Source organism: Loxodonta africana, chromosome 10, assembly GCF_030014295.1.
Source record: "Loxodonta africana isolate mLoxAfr1 chromosome 10, mLoxAfr1.hap2, whole genome shotgun sequence".
Classification (NCBI taxonomy): Eukaryota; Metazoa; Chordata; class Mammalia; order Proboscidea; family Elephantidae; genus Loxodonta; species Loxodonta africana.
Genome location: NC_087351.1, coordinates 101,138,094 through 101,159,899, shown reverse-complemented (window position 1 = coordinate 101,159,899; position 21,806 = coordinate 101,138,094). Strand labels below are relative to the sequence as shown.

The window sequence follows — 21,806 nt, the reverse complement described above, 5'->3', positions numbered from 1 at the left end:
TCTCAGTTGCAAGTAGTCAGTGAGTAGGAAGTGAATTATTTTCAGAGATAACATTGGTTAAGGTTGTTATTGTTGTTGTTAGATGCCGCTGAGTCGGTTCTGACTCACAGGCACCCTCTGTACAACAGAACGAAACACTGCCCAGTCCTGTGCCATCCTCACAGTCTTGTTATGCTTGAAGCCATTGTCGCAGCCAGTGTGTCAGTCTGTCTTGTTGAGGGTCTTCCTCTTTTTGCTGACCCTGTGTTTTGCTGATCATGATGTCCTTCTCCAAGGACCGGTCCCTCCTGATAACATGTCCAAAGAATGTTAGACGAAGCCTTGCCATCCTTGCTTCCAAGGAGCGTTCTGGCTGTACTGCTTCCAAGACGGATTTGTTTGTTCTTCTGGCAGTCCATGGTATAGTCAGTGTTCTTCGCCACCACCATAATTCAAAGTCGTCAATTCTTTTTCAGTCTTCCTTATTCATTTTCCAACTCTCACATGCATATGAGACGACTGAAAATACCATGGTTTGAGTCAGGTGCACCTTAGTCCTCAAGGTGATATCTTTGCTTTTTTTTTTTTTTTTTAACACTTTAAAGAGGTCTTTTGCAGCACAGTTGTCCAGTGCAGTGCGTTTTTTGATTTCTTAACTGCTGCTTCCATGGGTATTGATTGTGGATCCAAGTAAAATGAAGTTATTTACAGCTTCAGTATTTTCTCTATCATGATGTTGTTTATTGGTCCAGTTGTTAGGATTTTTGTTTTCTTTATGTTGAGGTGTAATCCATATTGAAGGCTGTAGTCTTTGATTTTCATCAGTAAGTGCTTCAAGTCCCCTTCACTTTCATTAAGGAAGGTTGTGTCATCTGCATAGGACAGGTTGTTGATCAGTCTTCCTCCAATCCCGATGCAGCATTCTTCTTCGTATAGTCCAGCTTCTTGAAATAATTTGCTCAGCATACAGATTGAATAAGTATGGTGAGAGGGCACAACCCTGATACATGCCTTTCCTAACTTTAAACCATGCAGTATCCCCTTGTTCTGTTCAAATGACTACCCCTTGGTCTATGTACAGGTTTGTCATGAGCACAATTAAGTGTTCCGGAATTCCCGTTCTTTGAACTGTTATCCATAATTTGTTATGATCCACACAGTCGAATGCCTTTCATAGTCAATAGAACCCAGGTAAACATCTTTCTGGTATTCTCTGCTTTCAGCCAAGATCCATCTGACATCAGCAGTGATATCCCTGGTTCCACGTCCTCCTCCGAATCTTGGTTGATCTCTGGTAGTTCTCTGTCAAAGTACTGCTATAAGTGTTGAATGATCTTCAGCAAAATTTTGCTTACATGTGATAATAATGATATTGTTCGATAATTTCTGTATCCTGTTGGATCACCTGTCTTTGGAATGGGCATATATATGAATCTCTTCCAGTAAGTTGGCCAGGTAGCTGTCCTCCAAATTTCTTGGCACAGACGAGTGAGAAACATCTTAATTGGTATTCCATCAATTGCTGGAGCCTTGTTTTTACCAATGCCTTCAGTGCAGCTTGGAAGTCTTTCTTCAGTACCATTGGTACTTGATAATATGCTACCTCCTGAAATAGTTGAACATTGACCAATTGTTTTTGGTACAGTGACTCTGTGTATTCTTCTTTTGTTGCTTACTGCGTCGTTGGATATTTTCCCTGTAGGATCCCTCGGTGTTGCAACTTGAGGCATGAATTTTTTTCTTCAGTTCTTCCAGCTTGAGAAATGCCAAGAGTGTTCTACACTTTTGGTTTTCTAACTCCAGGTCTTTGCACATTTCATTATAATACTTTGTCTTCTTGAGCTGCACTTTGAAACCTTCTGTTCAGCTCTTTTACTTCCTTATTCCTTCTGTCCTGGATTGAATTGTGTCTCCCCAAAATATGTGTCAACTTGGCTAGGCCATGATTCCCAGTACTGTGTGATTGTCCACCATTTTGTTATTTGATGTGATTTTCCTGTGGGTTGTAAATCCTATCTCTATGATGTTAATAAGGTGGGATTAGAGGCAGTTATGTTAATGATGCAGGACTCAGTCTACAAGATTAGATTGTATCTTAAGCCAATCTCTTTTGAAATATTAAAGAGGGAAGTGAACAGAGAGACATGGGGACCTCACACCACCAAGAAAGCAATGCTGGGGCCAGAGTGTGTCCTTTGGACCTGAGGTTCCTGCTGAGAAGCTCCTAGACCAGGGGAAGATTAATAACAAGAACCTTCCCACAGAACCAACAGAGAGAGGAAGCCTCCCCCTGGAGATGGCACTCTAATTTGGAGTTCTAGCCTCCTAGACTGTGAGAGAATAAACTTATCTTTGTTAAAGCCATCCACTTGTGATATTTCTGTTATAGCAGCACTAGATCGCTAACACACCTTCCTTTCGCTTTAGCAATCTACCTTCAAGAGCAAGTTTCAGAGTCTCTTCTGGCATTCATTCTGGTCTTTTCTTTCTTTCTTTCCTGTCTTTTTAATGACCTCTTGCTTTCTTCATTTATGATGTTCTTAATGTCATTCCATAACTCACCTGGTCTTTGGTCATTAGTGTTCAATGCATCAAATCTATTCTTGAGATGATCTCTAAATTCAGGTGGGATATACTCAGTGTTGTGCTTTGCTCTAATTTTCTTTAGCTTCTGCTTGAATTTGCATATGAGTAACTGATGGTCTGTTCTGTAGTTGGCCCCTGGCCTCGTTCTGACTGATGATATTGAGCTTCTCCATCATCTTTTTCCACAGATGTAGTTAATTTGATTCCTGTGTATCCCCTCTGGCAAGGTCTGCATGTATAGTTGCTGTTTATGTTGTTGAAAAAAGGTATTTGCAATAAAGACGTCGTTCGTCTTGCAAAATTCTACCATGTGACCTCTGGCAGTGTTTCTGTCACCAAAGCCATGTTTTCCAACTACTGATCCTTCTTTGTTTCCAGCTTTCGAATTCCAGTCACAAGTAATTTTCAATGCCTCTTGATTCCATGTTTGATCAATTTCAGACTGCATAAGCTTGTAAAAATCTTCAGTTTCTTCATCTTTGGCTTTAGTGGTTGGAGGGCAAATTTGACTAATAGTCTTATTAACCATTCTTCCTTGTAGGCATATGAATGTTTTCCTATCACTGAAAGCATTGTATTTCAGGATAGATCTTGAAATGTTCTTTTCGATAGTGAATGTGACACCATTCCTCGTCATTTTGTCATTCCTTGCATAGTAGAGCATATGATTGTTCAATTTAAAATGGCTGTATGTCCATCTCAGCTCACTTGTGCCTAGGATATTGATGTTTATGTATTCATTTCATTTTTGACGATTTCCAGTTTTCTAGATTCGTATTTTGTACACTCCATTTCCAATTATTAATGGATATTTACAACTGTTTCTTCTCATTTTGAATCGTGTTGTATCAACAAATGAAGGTTCTGAAAGCTTTAAGGCCAGCTGTACTTTGAGGAGGCAGCTCTTGCTCACTTCTCTTTTGAGCGCCTTCCAACCTGAGAGGCTCATCTTCTGGCACTATATCAGACACTGTTCCACTTCTATTTTTAAGGTTTTCAGTGGCCAGTTTTTTCAGAGGTAGATGACCAGGTCCTTCTTCCTAGACCCTGCTGGTATTTGAAATACCAGTGGCGAAGCTTCCAGTGTCACAGCTACATGCAAACCACCACGGTATGACAAACTGACAGACACGTCGCGTCGTGGTTAGTTGGAGTAATCACCAAAGGGAAGTGCTGTATTTAGTAGCATTTTTAAAAGGCAGCTTGGAGGAGAGTTTATTGTAAAACCTGTAGGTGTTTCTGGCATCCAAATCTTTTTTCTTCTTTGGTGTACTCCTCAAGATTGGTGACCCTAGAACTGGGGTTTTACTGTCTCTGTATAAATCAGGATGTACTGCAGGCTGTTGTTTCTCCAAGTGGGATCCCTGGACTAGCAGTATCAGCATCGCCTGGGAACTTGTTGCCATCAATTCGATTCCGACTCATAGTGACCCTATAGGACAGAGTAGAACTGCTCCATAGGGTTTCCAAGGAGTGGCTGGTGAATTCCAACTGCTGACCTTTTGGTTAGCAGCGAAGCTTTTAACCACTGTGGTATGACTGAGTCCACCAGCCGCTCCTTGGAAACCCTGTGGGGCAGTTCTACTCTGTCCTATAGGGTCACTATGAGTCGGAATTGACTTGATCCCTGTGAGTTTTTTTTTTTTGAGAACTTGTGAGATATGCAAATTCAAGAGTCTACCCCAGACCCTCTGTGTTATGTGGCTTCTGTAACAAGTGACCGCAAACTTGGTGTCATAAAACAACACACATTTAGTTGTTACAGTTCTGGAGTCTAGAAGTTCAATATCAGTTTTACTGAGCCTTGCCTCTTCCAGCTTCTGGTGGCTGCTAGCATTCCTTGGCTTGTGGCAGCATGTCTCTGCCTCCGTGGTCACATTGCCCTCTTCTCTTCTGTGTCTAATCTCTCTCTGCCTCTCTCTAAAGGATATGTATGATTACATTTAAGGCCTACTCAGATAATCCAGGATAATCTCCTCATCTCAAGATCCTAATCTTAATCACATCTGCGAGCCCCCTTTTGCTGTATGAGGTAATATTCACAGGTTCTAGGAATTAGGATATGGATTTCTTTGAGGGAACATTATTCAGCCTAAAACACCTGCTGGATCAAAAACTGTGGGTGTGGGGCCCAGCAATCGGAGTTTAATGAGCCCTCCAGGTGATTTCTATGCTGGTCAACTTTGAGAAACACTACTGAAGAGTCAACATAGAGTTGACTCTTTCTTTGCAGAGAGACACTTTTAGATCTTTCTTCTAGAATTTGAGTCTTATTAGGTTTAAATATAAAAATTAGCCCAAAGCAGTTTGTTCCCAGAGACTCCTAGCGTTGTCTTCATTGCTTCTCTTTGCTGATGGAAATTTGATTAAGTTTTATTCAGAATTGTGTGGGAAGTTTTTTTACCTTTTATGTCCATAGTAAAAGTGGCTTGTTTTTGTATTATGTTCGTAGGATGAAAAGTTGTTTTATTATAAAGAGACAAGAAACATCCTCTTAAGAAACTTTAAACCATAAATATTATTTTCCAGAAGCCCTTTAAAAGAGATAATGAAATGACTTGATTTGAATCATGTTAGACTTTCTTTACAAAACTGTTATCGTGAAGATTCTTGAAGTCCATGCCCATTACAAGCACAGACTTAGCAAATCTGATTCTACCCTAAATAGAAGTTTGGGAGCTTGTGGCTGTGAAATGCCATGTCCGTGCTAGATCAGGAATGGTGTAGTTAAAGAGTACTAATCACCAGTTTCATTCTGCAGGAGCAATCTGACTATAACATGTGATGTTTACATAGAGACCCTTGACAGGGGAGGTGTGTTCATCGCGGGAAGAGTAAATAAAGGTGGAATTTTGATTAGAAGTGCCAGAGGAGTTTTCTTCTGGATTTTTGCAGATGGAACCTACAGAGTTACAGGTGATATAGGTAAGTGACTTCTTTTATAGCACATGACCCAAAAACATTTACCGGGGGCTTGCTGTCTGATCTGTTATTTTGAGCATCTGCTTGTAGCTTGTGGGAGCAACAAAAGAACTTGACCTTGGAGCACTTGGACATCTAATGAGGAAGGGATTCAACACATGCAAAGCAAATACCAAACAATTCAAGATTCCAGAGTTACTGAATTAGTACAGAGTAGAGCAGCTTAGTAAAAGCTAAAATAACTGAGCAAAACTTTTTAGGTTATTGTAGAGCTAGGTGGGTTATAAGGGTGGAATTTGCATACACTTTGGGGAGGTGGTGGTGGGGAGAAAATGCTAAGGAAACACCTTAAATAAAAGCAAGACTATAAGAATGTTTCTAGTGTGTTTATCGAAATACAGAGAGAATGATTGACCTGCTTAAAATGGAGAAATCCTATTTTCTAACTTAGTTAATAACTTGAAAACTGATAGAGTTGTCTTAGTCATCTTAACGGCCCTTGTCTTAGTTAAAACAGTTGCCACCCAATTGATTCTAATTCATGTGTCTCAGGTAGGATGTGTTTTATCCAGAATAGGTACTTAGAATACATATTCATGTTGAATTTTGTTCCACACTGCTTGTCTTAGGCTGGGTTCTCTAGAGAAGCAAAACCAGTAAAGTGTATAAATATATATATATAGAGAGAGAGAGAGAGAGAGAGAGAGAGATTTATATCAAAGAAATGGTTCATGTCATTGTAGAGGCTAGGATTTCTAAAGTCCATGGATTAGGATAGAGGCTTCTCCTGATTCATGTAGACGCAGGGGCTGGCTAACCCAAGATCAGCAGGTCTGAGAGCAGGGCTCTGCTCACAGGCTGTGAAGATCCACGAATCCCAAGATAGGCAGATAAGCTGATAGCTCAAGTCCCAAGAACTACAGGTCAGATGAACAAAAGGCAGCTGCAGGATCCAGAGCAAGCAAAAAGCCAGAATGTCTGCTTACATTTGGATGCAGGCCACACCCCCAAGGAAACTCCCCTTCAACTGATGGGCTACACACAGTGGATTCCATCATGGGGGCGATCACATATAAACACTGAGAGTCATGGCCCAGCCAAGTTGACACACTGTCTTAACCATCACACTGCTGCTTTGAAGATAGACCTTATTGGTGGTGACTTTTCTTGGTTCTCACTTTCTTGAATTTCCTCGTGCATTAATAATTTTATCTCTTCTACCGTTTACTGCTCATTGCCTCTTTCTGAGCGTAAAGAGGCTCTGTAAGTAACGGTTCCAGTGTATTAAAAAGGGAACAGGTAGTAAGGGCTTTAGAATAGGAGTTGCAAAATGATAGTATAACTGATCTGAAAGGTACCTCCCGATCTTTCCAAAGCAGAACAGAGAGCCAGGGTTAATTGATTTATCTAAGGTAAAAAAAAAAAAAATTTTATTGAAACTAATTAGTGGCAAAACTGGAACTAGGAATTTAAATCTGTATCTCCAGTCCCCATTGTTCCATATTTTAAACTGTATTTTATCTCATCCCGGTTTTCTCACAAGCATTCAAATGCAGTAAATACAAAAACAAAGTCACCATCTTCCCCTAATTCTCAGTTAGTGCCATTTCTGCATAACCAGTTACACTCGCTGGAAGTCTTACAGTAGACTTTGCCTACTCCTTCTTATCCTCTACGTTCGTTCCCATCAGGTATAAATATACATCGGAACTATAGGCTCTAAGGCATCATACTGTGGTTGGTTTGTGAGTTTACCTCACCCATTCTGTTATGAGCTCACCCATTGTATGTGGCTCAGAGTAGGATCTCAATACATGCTTGTTCAACATGCCTGGCAATAAAGAGACATGGTTCATTGTTAGGATGGACTTTACTACACACAGATGCCACCTGAGTGCTTCCCACTAGGTTATGTGATTCTGTGGTTAGCTTTTTAAAAAATCTCAATGAGGATAATCTTTTTGTTTTACAGCTGGATGGATCATTTATCACTTAGGACATGTTGATGTTACAGCAAAGAAATGGTATACACTTAGTTTAACTATTCAGGTAAGTCTCACTGGTCAGTTTGCCTGGAGGTAAAATGCTCTTTTCTTGTGCCTCATTAGCATTTTCTGTTATCAGCAGGGAGGGAGGAGAGTATAACAAGTAATGGAAAGAGGCAGGGAACCTACCATGGCACCAGCAGGCCACCCATCCCTAGGATGATAGTGTTGTCAGGATTACCCACATGAGAACCATCGGTGGTTGGCTTTACCAGACAGAGCACTATTATTTTTAAATTCTAGTTTTTTAAACTGAGGAGTAATTGGTAGATAAAGTCAGTAATTGAACCATTTTTTCAAGCTTGCTTGAACTGAGACTATAATTGGAACTTAGAGGTATAAGCAAGTCATAAACAAAACAAAACAAAACAAAACAAAACAAAACAAAACATCATTGCTGTTGAACTGATTCCGACTAATGGCAACCCTATAGGATGGCTACCAGTAGAACTATCCTATAGGATTTCCAAGGAACAGCTGGTGAATTTGAACTGCTGACCTTTTGGCTAGCAGTTGAGTGCTTAACCATTGTGCCACCAAGGCTCATTAGGGCAGTTTTAGGATTACAGAAGAATTAAACAGAAAGTGCTGAGAACTCCCATATATCCCCTCTCCCCACTCCCACACACAGTTTCTACTACTATCAACATCATGCATTAGTTTGGTGCATTTGTTACAATTGAACAAATATTGATACGATATTTTAAAAAATAATTTGAAGTGCATAGTTTACATTCGGGTTTACACTTTGTCACGTACAGTTCTGTGAGTTTTGACAAATGTGTAATGCCATGTATCCACCATTACAGTGTTCTGCAGAGTATCTTCACTGGCCTTAAATTACCCTGTACTTTACCTATTCATTCTTCCCACCCTCCCCCAAACCACTGATCAGCCATGGCAACCACTGATATTACTTCTCTGTAGTTTTGCCTTTTCTAGAACGTCATATTGTTGGAAACAACTATATTTTTTTATAGTTTTGCCTTTTCTAGAATGTCATATTGTTGGAATCAGATAGTATGTAGCCTTTCCGACCAGCTTCTTTCACTTAAAAGAAAAAAAAAAAAAAAGACCAAACCCATTGCCATCAAGTCGATTCTGACTCATAGTGAACCTATAGGACAGAGTAGAAGTGCCCCATAGGGTTTCCAAGAAGCGCCTGGTGGATTTGAACTGCAGACCTTTTGGTTAGTAGCCAAACTCTTAACCACTAAGCCACCAGGGTTTCCTCTTTGACTTAGCAGTATGCATTTAAGGTTTCTCCATATCTTTTTGTGGCTTGATAGCTCATTTTATTTATTGCTGAATAATGTTCCATTGTATGCATGTACCATGGTTTGTTTCTTGAAGAACATCTTGGTTGTTTTCAGTTTTTGGCAATTATGTGTAAAACTACTATAAACATTTCGTGTGCAGGTTTTTACATGGACATAATATCTTTCAACTCATTTGGGTAAATACCCAGGAGCACGATTGCTGGGTCAAGTATAAGACTATAGCTTTGTACAAATTATTTATTTATTTAAAATCTTGACAGAGATTGCAGTGGAAGACAATGTTGTTTATTTTTTATTGTGATGAAAATACACACAACAAAACATTCACCAATTCAGCAGTTTCTACGTGTTTAATTTAGTGACATTGATTATATTCTTCATGTTGTGCAACTATTATCATTATCCTTTTCCAGATTATTCCACCACCATTAACGTAAAGTCAGTGCTCCCTCAGCAAAACTTTCTCTTTTCCCCTCCCTCCCATCCCTGGTAAGCACTAATGATCTTTTGTTTTTATATGTTTTCTTATTTCAGGTAAGTGAGGTCATACAGTATTTGTTTTTTTGTGACTGACCGTTTTCATTCAGCATAATGTTTTCAAGGTGCGTCCATATTGTGGCATGCATCAGGACTTGGTTTCTCTTTATGGCTTGAGTACTATTCCACTGTATGTGTATACCATATTTTGTTTAGCCATTTATTTGTTGATGGGCATTTTGTTTTTTTCTACCTTTTGGCTTTGTGCAAAGTGCAGCAGTGAACATTGATGTACAGATTTCTGTTTGTGTTCCTGCTTTCACTTCTGGCTATATACCTGGGATTGGAATTGCTGGATCATATGGTAGTTCTGGAAACCCTGGTGGCGTAGTGGTGAAGTGCTACGGCTGCTAACTAAGAGGTCGGCAGTTCAAGTCCGCCAGGTGCTCCTTGGAAACTCTATGGGGCAGTTCTACTCTGTCCTATAGGGTCGCTATGAGTCGGAATCAACTCGACGGCAGTGGGTAGTGGTGTGGTAGTTGTATGTTCAACTTTCTGAGGAACTGCCAAACTGTTTTCCATGGTAACTGTACGATTTTACATTCGTACGAGCACTGGACAAAGGTTCCAGTGTCTTCACAACTTGGCCAACATCTGTTGTTTTCATTTTTTTTGATCATTGCCATTCTAATGAGCGTGAGGTGGTGTCTCCTGCTCTGCTGCTAACCAAGGCCTCAGCAGTTTGAGTCCACCAGCTGCTCCTTGGAAACCCTATGGGGCAGTTCTGCTTTGTCCTGTAGGGTCGCTATGAGTTGGAATCGACTTGAAGGCAATAAGTTTGGTTTGGATTTTTGGTAATGGCTAATGACTTGGAGCATCTTTTCGTGTGCTTGTTGGCCATTTGAATATTCTCTGGTAAAATGTCCAAATCCTTTGCCTATTTTTTAATTGAGTTGTTTGTCTTTTTATTGTTAAGTTGTCAAAGTTTTTTTTTTTTGTATATTTTGGATAATTTTGGTTGCCAGAAATTTTTACCGATTTGTAGTCTTTACATTTTTTTGATAAAGTCCTTTGACGAACAAATTTATTTATCTATTCTTTTGTTGACTATTGCAGAGATTTTTGTTTAGCTTATTTTTTTTTTTTTTTTACAATAATAATAGCTCACAATTGTTGAGCTACATATTTTTATTGTGCTTTAGGTGAAAGTTTACAGAGCAAATTAGTTTCTCCTTAAACAATTAATACACAGATTGTTTTGTGACATTGGTTGCCAACACTCTCCGCTTCTCCACCCTGGGTTTCCCATTTCCATTTATCCAGTTTTCCTGTCCCTTCTTGCCTTCTTGTCTTTTTTTTTTTTTTTGCTGGTATGTCTATTTAGTCTTGTATACATAATCGAACTATGAAACATGTTCCTCATATTTGTTACTGTTTGTTTTATGGTACTGTCTAATCTTTGGCTGAAGGGTGAACTTAAGGAGAAACTTCAGTACTGAGTTAAAAGGGTGTCTGGGGGCCATACTCTAGGGGTTTCTCCAGTCTCTGTCAGACTAGTTAAGTCTGGTCATTTTTTTGTGAATTTGAATTTGGTCTACATTTTTTTCCCCCTCTGACCAGGACTCTCTATTGTGATCCCTGTGGGAGCAGTTGGTGGTGGTAGCCAGGCACCATCTAGTTGTTCTGGGCTCAGTCTGGTGGAAGCTGTGGTAGTTGTGGTCCCTTAGTCCTTTGGACTAATCTTTCCCTTGTGTCTTTGGTTTTCTTCATCCTCTTTTGCTCCAGATGGTGGGGGGACCAGTATTTTAGATGGCCCTCAGAGGCTTTTAAGACCGTACTACTCCCCACAGTCAACTGTAGAACACTTTCTTTATGAACTATTTTATGCCCTATGAGAGCTAGATGTCCTATGAGACCGTGGTCCCCAGCCCTCAGCCTAGTAAGTTGGTCCCACAGGGAGTTTGGATGTATCTGTGAAGCTTCTATGACTTTGCCTTGGTCAAGTTGTGCTGACTTCCTCAGCATTGTGTACTGTCTTCACCCTTCACCAGAGTTACCATTTATCTATTGTTTAGTTAGTGCTTTCCTTCCCCTCCCTCCCCACCCCTCCTCTCTCTTGTAATCATGTTTCTTTCTGTGTATAAACCTTTTCTCCAGTTTTTATAATAGTGGTCTCATACAATATTTGTCCTTTTGTGATTGACTAATTTCTCTCAACAAAATGCCCTCAGATTCATCCATGTGTGTGAGGTGTTTCACAGATTCTTCATTGTTCTTTATCATTGCATAGTACTTCATTGTGTGTATGTTCCGTAGTTTGTTTATCTGTTGATAGGCACATAGGTTGTTTCCATCTTTTTGCTATTGTGAATAATGCTGCAATGTATATGGGTGTGCATATGTTTATTCATGTGACTCCTCTTATTTCTCTGGGATATTTTCCTAGGAGTGGGATTGCTGGATCATATGGTAGTTCTGTTTCTAGTTTTTTAAGGAATAGCTGTATTGTTTTCCAAAATGGTTGTACCATTCTGCATTCCCACCAGCAGTGCATAAGAGTTCCAGTCTCTTGCAGCTTCTCTAACATTTGTCATTTTCTGTTTTTTTGATTAGTGCCAGTAATGTCAGGGTGAGATGGTATCTCATTGTAGTTTTGTTTCTCTAATGGTTAATGATCATGAACATTTCCTCGTGTGTCTGTTAGCTGCCTGAATGTCGTCTTTGGTGAAATGTCTGTTCATTTCCTTTGCCCATTTTTAATTGGATTATTTGTCTTTTTGTTGTAGAGGTGTTGGATTTTCTTATAGATTTTAGGGATTAGACCTTTGTTGGATATGTCATAGCCAAAATTTTTTTCGCAATCTGTAGGTTATCTTTTTACTTTTTTGGTGAAGTCTTTTGATGAGCATAATTGTTCAGTTTTTAGAAGATTTCAGTTATCTAGTTTATCTTCTGGTGTTTGTGTATTGTTAGTTATGGTTTGTACCCTATTTATGCCATGTAGCAGGGTCCCTAGCATTGACCCTATTTTTTCTGCCATGACCTTTATAGCTTTTGGTTTTATATTTAGGCCTTTGATCCGTTTTAAATTAGTTTTTGTGTATGGTGTGAGGTATGGGTCCTGTTTCATTGTTTTACAGGTGGACATCAGTTTTGCCAGCACCATTTGTTAAAAAGACTGTCTTTTCCCCATTTAGGAGCCCTGGTGTCACAGTGGTTAAAGGAATCAACTGCTAACCAAAAGGCCAGTGGTTTGAAACCACTAGTGGCTCCCTGGCAGAAGGATGTGGCAATCTGTTTCCGTAGAGATTTGCATCCTCGGAAACCACTTGAAGGCAATGGGTTTTGGTGGGTTTTCCCCATTTAATGGAATTTGGGCCTTTGTCCAAAGATCAGGTGACTGTAGGTGGATGGATTTACATCTGGGTTCTCGATTCTGTTGCGTTGGTTAATGTGTCTGTCTTTGTTGTGCCAGTACCAGGCTCTTTTGACTTCTGTAGCTGAATAGTGAGGTTAGACAGTGTGAAGCCTCATATTTTGTTCTTCTTCTTCAATAATACTTCATTTATCCAGGGCCTCTTTCCTTTCCATATAAAGTTAATGACTAGTTTTCCCATCTTGTTAAAGGATGCCATTTTTATTTGGATAGGGATTGTATTATATTTGTAGATTGCTTTGGGTAGGATTGACATTTTTACAGTGTTGAGTCTACCTATCCATGAACATGGTATGTTTTTCCATTTGTGTAGGCCTCCTTTGGTTTCTTGCAATAGCATTTTGTATTTTTCTTTCATAGGTCTTTTACATCCCTGCTTAGATTTATTCCTAAGTATTTTGTTTTTTTAGGGGCTATTATAAATGGTATTGCTTTCCTGATGTCTTTTTTAGGTTCTTTTCATTGGTATAAATTTAATTTTGATGGTTGAAAGTAATTTGGTTTTCAACTATTAGTGCAGTTTTTAAAATTTTTTTACTATTGCAAAATAATTTTAGGATTTGGTTCCCAGGAATATTTTTTGTCAGAGAAGATACCAAATTGATTGTAATATAACGTGAATTTAAAAAATATTTTTTAGAGTTGCTGCTTGATCATGCATTATAGATGGTGCTTATGGTAGATGCAGCATATGGAAATTCTCCTGTAAAATATAATTCTCTTAAAACAGCCCTACCATGATTTTGTTTAGGTTGAGATAGAGATTAAAAATGGAATTCAGATAACTTTTTGAACTTAGGTCTCTCTTCTGCCAGCCAACCACCAAAATGACAATATAGGTAGTCCTCGACTTAGGATGGGGTTCCTTTCTGATGACTGACTACTCTGTTGCAAGTCAAATATGTCATTCTTTTTTTTTTTTTTTCTTTTTAGCTTTCATTATTATTGCGTTTTATTATCAGTATCTTTGTAAATCCGATCTTCGTCTTTGAGGGTTGGAAACATTACCTCTAAGAATGATAATATCAGCAAATTATGCGCTACAACACTGTATGTAGTACATATCACTGATGATAAGATGTACCCCCCCCCCCAAAAAAAAAAACCCTGGTCGAAAGTGCGGTTCATTGTAACTAGAATACCTTGTAAGGCGGGGACTACCTGAACTGATTTTTCAGAGATTAACAATGTGTCTTGAAGATCTTTCCATATCAGTAGGAATGGTTTCACCTCATTCTTTGAAACTGCTTTATAGCATTCCATGGTTTGGGTGTGATGGACATTACTTTGTCCCCAACCAGTTTTTCCCATTTATAGTGAACTGAGGCAGTAAGGGCTGGTTTTACTTGTACATGCATGGGGTGAATATGTGCTGTTGTTTGTTTAGGCAGATACTTAGAAGTGAAATTGGGTTGTAAATTTTAACAAATGCTGCCTTATTGCTAGCTAGACTGTACCAATTTTTACAGCAGTTATAGGAGTATTTGATATTATCAATTTTAAAGGTATTTTTTATACTAATTTATAGTCTTTGTATTTCCTTGATAATTAGGAAGGTTGTACATCTTATTATATGTATTGGTTATTTGTATTTTTTCTTTTCTGATGTTGCATATTCACATAACTTGCTCATTTTTCCATTGTATTGTTTGGCCTTTTCCAATAGATTTATATAAAATTATTATATTTATATTCTGGTGGTGGCTCTTATTTGTTATATATGTCACAAATATTTTCTCCCAGTCTGTCATGTGTATTTTAATTTTGGTTGTGGTATCTTTTGATGAATAGAAATTTAAAATTGGTACTGTCAAATATTTTCCCCTTTTATTTTTATTGCTTTTGTGTTTTGAGAAGTCCTTTCCCTTTCTCAAAGCTAGAAACTTTTTTTTTCCTAAAACTAGACAAAATTTGGGATTCTTTTTTTATATGTAAGTCTTTAATTGGCCTGGAATTTATTTGTGAAATATAAGAGGAGATACTCAGTATAATTTTTTTTTTTTAAACAAATGGATAGCCATCACCATTTATTGCATAGTCTGTCCTTTTGTCCATGATTTAAAAGGCCCCTTTTTTTGATCTAACAAATCATCACATTGCATAGGGCTTTTTTTTCTGGACTTCTTTTTGTTCTTTATATTGCTCTGTTTGTGGTTGAGCTAATATCATACTTTAAATTGCATTAAAAAAAACTAATTAGCTTTTTTAAAATCTTTAATTATGTGATTTAATCCCAGTCTTAGCTGCTATAACAGAAATACCACAAATGATGACTGTAACAAACAGGAATTTATTTTCTTACAGTTAGGAGACTAGAAGTCAGAATTCAGGGTGCTGGCACTAGGGGAAGGCTTTCTTTCTGTCAGCTCTGGGGGAAGGTCCTTTTCATCAATCTTCCCCAGCTGAGGAGCTTCTCAGTGCAGGAACCCTGGGTTCAAAGGACTTGCTATTCTCCTGGCCCTTGTTTCTTGGTGATATGAGACCTTCCTGTTTCTCTGCTTGCTTTTCTCTTTTATATCTCAAGAGATTGATTTAAGACACAACCTGATCTTGTAGATTGAGCCCTGCCTCATTAACATAACTGCCTCTAGGCCTGCCTCATTAACATTATAGAGGCAGGATTTACAACATGTAGGAAAATCACATCAGATGACAAAATGGTGGACATTCATAATACTGGGAATCATGGCCTAGCCAAATTGAGAGATATTTTGGGGGGACATAATTCAGTCCATGACAGGTGACTTGAATTCAAGTCCTAGCTCTGCTGTTAAATCCGTGACTTGAGTTTTAATATTGGTATACCTTAGTGTCTCCATCCACAAAATAAAACAACTAAGTTAAGGCCTTTTGCATAGAATTCTAAGAAAAAACATTTTAGTTTGATTCTTGACCTAGTGCTTTGGATCTTCAGCTCTTTACTCTTAGATTAAACCCAGTGCCGTTGAGTCAATTCCGACTCATAGCGACACTAGAGAACAGAGTAGAACTGCCCCCATAGAGTTTCCAAGGAGTGCCTGGCAGATTTGACCTGCTGACCTTTTGGTTAGCAGCCGTATTAGCTAGTTTAAAATGGTTGGCTATAATTGATATGCGGTGGCTATCTACTCATAAATTGCCATAATAATCATACGAAGAGCTATTACTTCTTGTTCCCTGTGTGCCAGGCACTATGTTTAGTAGGAATGGCAATGCTCTGAAGAAACTATTATTTTTGTCTTTCTCTCTCAGTGAAAGAAGCCCTTTCTTGTGGACACTTCCTTTCTATCCCAGTTATCAGTTTAACTGATGGTTACTATTTTTCTAACTCAAGGTTAGGTGCTTCTGACATATAATAAGGCTTCGAAGTGCTCATCTGTACACAGGGACAGGACAGTGAAACTGTGGTTAATTAATTCTCATCTGGCTGAGCTAACATTCCTTAGTGAGGACCTTAAATAAACAATGGGGTCTAGGCAGACCTTTTAGCTCCAGCACAATTGAGTCTGAAGAGCTGGTGGCAGGTAACTACAACACGTGGAAGTGGACTACTTATCAATAAGAAATGCTTTTTATTTTAGTAGGCTTTTGTCTAAAACTTTATAATAATGTTATGAAAAGTTTTACATTCGTTGATTTTAGGACATTTTAGTGGAGCAAAGGAAATACTGAAATACTCCTTTTACGTTGGAAACTATTTAAAGAGGTGCATAAGAATTTCATTTGAGAAAATGTTTTCTGTATTTCAAGCTTTTGCTACAACTTGTGGAATTGCATTTTGTCTTGAGTAAGAAGACATTTTCTTCATTAAGTAGATATGCTATATGTTATTAAGAAATAGATTTCAGAAGGTCATTTTCATATGTTTTCAAGGGATGTGTCTCTTTCCATTCCAGGGTAATTTCTGCTCTGGCACGTTGAATGGTAAACCTCTCTGGACAGATGTCCGTGTGAATTTCCCGAAGAATGGCTGGGCTGCAATTGGCACTTACTCCTTTGAATTTGCACAATTTGACAACTTTCAAGTGGAAGCCCAAAACTAATTCTTACTCAGCATCACAGAACACTCTGGATTTTCTTTTTTTTCCTGCTTTTCAGAGCCAGTTCGTGTTTTGATGAACAAAGATGTGAGCCTTTTGGAAGCTAAAGAGAATGAAGAGTAAATAGGGAGAAAAGTGTATTTTTTTCTTAAACCTCTGGAAGATTTTGCTAGAACTAATTCCAAGGGGAGACTAGGCAACTCTTGAGCACTGCCTGATGTGTCCTCTAAAATTCGGACGATGTGTCGGGCCTATCCTGTGGAGTGGTCTAGGTGGTTCAGACCTTGAAGCCTTGGTCTTAATGTTGAGGTAGCTCTCTTCATCTTACTTGCAAGTGATCATGCAGATGTTGATAACTTGATCATCACCAGGACGTTTGTATGAATGCCGAGTGCTGACCACATGTCTCAGTGAGCTGACGTGCTTGTCCTGATGCTACCATAAGAAGCTGAAGAACACTGGATGTGGTTTTTCCTGAAAACCACTGCTACATATTATCCTTTTATTCTAAAAAGCATTTTTTTTTTCCGTTTTAAGATGATGCTTCTGAATTGCAAGATGTGATGAGCGGGATGGTTTGAAAAATCCCTCACTAATCAGATACCTCTAGAGCTATTTCTGCAGTAATAAATATTAGCAGATTAATTTGGTCATCTGTATTCTGTAATTCTTTTGGATCTAACTTTTAGTCTTATAATTCTTCTAATCTGTGAATGTTTTCCCAGATGGCTGGAAAAAGAAAGAAAACCCAGTATAGCCAATGCTGTATCTGAGTCTGTAGACAAAGTTGTAGCAATTTTCGTGTGTCTCATTTCTTTGTGCCTTTTGTGGTCTGCCTTCCCATGAGCCACTGGTAGCAGATTAAAACCACCAATCAGTTCTTTTTATCTCTTTGTGTGTGGAAGAGGAGAACATTAGCCTTTTGCTAGCTCATAGTTTGGGTCACTGCTAATGTTTTGTGTGGTTAAAAACAAAACCAAACCCAGTGCTGTCAAGTCGATTCCGACTCATAGCGACCCTATAGGACAGAATAGAACCGCCCCATAGAGTTTCCAAGGAGCTCCTGGCGGATTCGAACTGCTGACCCTTTGGTTTACAGACGTAGCACTTAACCACTACGCCACCAAGGTTTCCTTTGTGTGGTTAAAAAAAAAAAAAAACCAAACCCAGTGCCATTTTTTTTTTTCCCCTTAAGTACAAATCTGTTTATACTTAAATACAGGTTTTTCATGCCGTGTGTTTCTCATTGCAGTAGAATTTACGTTAGCATTGGTGCACCTCTTATAAACAACTCATTCATGTGGATAAAGGAAATTCCGGAATGTTTAAAAACTTCACTGAACTAATTCTACTATTTTGCATGTAGGCTATACACCACACACACACACACACATACCCCTACCCACCCACCCACCCTGGTGGTGTAGTGGTTGGACCTTGGCTGCTAACTAAAAAGTCGGCAGTTAAAGGCCACTAGCCACTCCTCGGAAAACTCTATGGGGCAGTTCTCTGTCCTAGAGGGTCACTTGCATGTGAAAGCTGGACAATGAATAAGGAAGACCGAAGAAGAACTGATGCCTTTGAATTGTGGTGTTGGCGAAGAATATTGAATATACCGTGGACTGCCAGAAGAACAAATAAATCTGTCTTGGAGGAAGTACAACCAGAATGCTCCTTGGAAGCAAGGATGGCGAGACTGCATCTTACATACTTTGGGCATGTTGTCAGGAGGGATCAGTCTCTGAAGAAGGACATTATGCCTGGCAAAGTACAGGGTCAGTGGAAAAGAGGAAGATCCTCCATGAGGTGGATTGACACAGTGACTGCAACAATGGGGTCAGGCATAACAACGATTGTAAGGATGGTGCAAGACCGGGCAGTGTTTCGTTCTGTTGTGCATAGGGTTGCTATGAGTCGGAACCGACTCAACAGCACCTAACAACAACAGAGGGTTACTGTGAGTTGAAACTGACTCGACAGCACCTAACAACAATGTAGGTGAAGCTGACACGAAATTTTGAATTGCTGTTGAAGATCAGAAGCTAATTATAAGAATAAATCAAATTATGGAGAACAAACTAAGTTAAAACTTGGGTCTCTGCATATTTTTTAAAATATTAACTTTACTGTGGTATAATTAACATACAATAAAGCGCTCCACTTGAAATGTGCAGTTCAGTGAGTTTTGATAAATGGGTGTACCTGTGTAACCAACCCTCCAGCCAAGATATTGGGCAGTTCCATCACCCCAGAAATTTCTCTCATACACCTGTGCAGTCAGTCCTCCCTCCCTCCCACACTCCCTATCTTAGGTGCTGTCAATCAGATTTTTATCACGATAGTTTAGATTGCTTTGTTTCAAACATCATTAAAAGTGGTATCATACATTATGTACTCTTTTGTGAATAGTTTCTGTCATTTGGCACAATGCTTCTGAGATTTGTCCATGTTGTGGCGTCTGTTAGTAGATCACTCCTTATTGCTAAAGAGTATTCCATTGTATGACTGTACCACAGTTTGTCTCCTCTCCCTTCCCCAGCCTTCCGTATTAAAAATAATGCTGCTATGAACATTTGTGTGCAAGTCTTTGTGTGGGCATATATTTTTATTTCTTCAATGTAAATACGGAGGAGGAAAATTTCTGGGTCTTACGGTAAGTGTACCTTTATATGTAAGAAGCTGCCAAACTCTTTTACAAATGATTTTATAAATTTAATTTACATTCCCACTAGGAATGTTTGAGAGTTCCAGTTGTTCCACATTCTTATTAATACATCATATTATCATTCTTTCTAATTTTAACCATTCTTATTGGTGTGTACTAGAAAATAAATTTCTCTTTGTTAAAGCCTTTCATTTGTGGCATTTCTGTTACGGTAGCACTAGATAACTAAGACATATTTAATGAGACGATTATAAAATTTTTCTCTGTTCTGTTAATGTGGCGAGTCACATTGTTTTCAGATATTGAACCAACTTTCCATCCTTGAAATATGTCATGACCAAGTGGAATTTATTACCGAGCTTATATATTGGTGGATTCGATTTGCCAATGTTTGATTAAAGGTTTTCATTTTTTTATTCCTACAGAATGTTGGACTGTAGTTTTCTTGTACTGTCTTTGTTTCGGGTATCAGAGTGATGTTCACAGGATAGGACCATCACAGGATGTGTGTATATACACATACATATTCTGCCGGTTCTGTTGCTCTAGTGGAACCCTGATGTGTATGTATGTATGTGTATGTATATCTGTTTGTCTCTGTATATTGACAGAGATTCATCACACTTCCTAACTGATTTTATGACTCACCACTCTGCTGCCAAAGCCGAAGACAGTACAAGAAAACTACAGTCCAACATTCTGTGTGAACAGAAAAAAATAAAAACCCTTAACCAAACACTCACAAATCAAATCCACCAATATATGAGCAGGGTAATAAACCCCACTTGGTCATGATGTATCCTGTATTCTGAAGATGGAAAGTTGGTTTAATATTTGAAAATTAAACAATGATTAACAAAACTTTGATAAAGGACATACTCCTACTGCTCTTTAAAAAATTTTTATTGTGCTTTAAGTGAAAGTTTACAAATCAAGTCAGCCTCTCACACAAAAACTTATATACACCTTGCTGCGTACTCCCAATTGCTCTCCCCTTAACGAGACGGCCTGCTCACTTCCTCCACTCTCTCTTTTTGTGTCCATTCCACCAGCTTCTAACCCCCTCTACCCTCTCATTGCCCCTCCAGACAAGAGATGCCAGCACAGTCTCAAGTGTCCACCTGATCCAAGTGCTCAGTCCTCACCAGCATCCCTCTCCATCCCATTGTCCAGTCTAATACCTGTCTGAAGAGTTACCTTTGGGAATGGTTCCTGTCCTGGGCAAAGAGAAGGTCTCGGGGCCGTGACCACCGGGATCCTTCTAGTCTCAGTCAGACCATAAAGTCCGGTCTTTTTACGAGGATTTGGGGCCTGCATCCCACTGTTTTCCTGCTCCCTCATGGGTTCTCTGTTGTGTTCCCTGTCAGGGAAGTCATTGGTTGTAGCCGGGCACCACCTAGTTCTTCTGGTCTCAGGCTAATGGAGTGCCTGGTTTATGTGGCTCTTTCTGTCTCTTGGGCTCCTGATTACCTTGTGGCCTTGCGTTCTTCATTCTCCTTTGATCCAGGCGGACTGAGACCAATCGATGTATCTTAGGTGGCTGCTTGCTAGCATTTAAGACCTCGGATGCCACTGTCCAAAGTGGGTTGCAGCATGTTTTCTTAATAGATTTTATTTTGCCATTTGACTTAGTTGGCCCCTGAAACCATGGTCCTTGAACCCCCACCCCTGCTATGCTGGCCTTTGAAGCATTCAGTTTATTCAGGAAGCTTACTTGCTTTTGTTTTAGTCCAGTTATGCTGACCTCTCCTGTATTGTGTTGTTTTTCCCTTCACCTAAAGTAGTTCTTATCTACTATCTAATTAGTAAATACCCCTCTTCCACTGTCCCTCCCTCCCCCTGTCATAACCATCAAAGAATATTTTCTTCTCTGTTTAAACTATTTCTTGAGTTCTTACAATAGTGATCTTATATAATATTTGTCCTTTTGCAACTGACTAATTTCAGTGTGTGAATATACCGTTATTTATCCATTCATCCATTGATGGGCACCTTGGTTGCTTCCATCTTTTTGCTATTGCAAACAGTACTGCAGTGAACATGGGTGTGCATATATCTGTTTGTGTAAAGGGTCTTATTTCTCTAGGGTATATTCCAAGGAGTGGAATTGCTGGATTGTATGGTAGTTCTATTTCTAGCTTTTTAAGGAAGCGCCAAATTGATTTCCGAAGTGGTTGTACCATTTTACATTCCCGCCAGCAGTGTGTAAGTGTTCCAGTCTCTCCACGACCTCTCCAACATTTATTATTTTGTATTTTTTGGATTATGCCAGCCTTGTTGGAGTGAGATGGAATCTCATTGCAGTTTTGATTTACATTTCTCTCATGGCTAATCATGAGCATTTCCTCATGTATCTGTTAGCTACCTGAATGCCTTCTTTAGTGAAGTGTCTGTTCA

The 21,806-nt window shown here is 39.0% G+C and overlaps 1 protein-coding gene across 1 annotated transcript in view; it reads left to right on the top strand.

Annotated features, from left to right (window-relative positions):
- The window catches only part of GALC (galactosylceramidase), a 77,586-nt gene extending 59,675 nt beyond the window's left edge, over positions 1-17,911 (top strand). The window contains exons 15-17 of the mRNA XM_003408573.4: positions 5,327-5,490; positions 7,460-7,536; positions 16,601-17,911. Coding sequence (XP_003408621.1) covers positions 5,327-5,490; positions 7,460-7,536; positions 16,601-16,747 — 388 coding nt within the window. The 3' untranslated portion in view covers positions 16,748-17,911. The remainder of the gene's footprint in view (positions 1-5,326; positions 5,491-7,459; positions 7,537-16,600) is intronic.
- Positions 17,912-21,806: the final 3,895 nt, after the last annotated feature.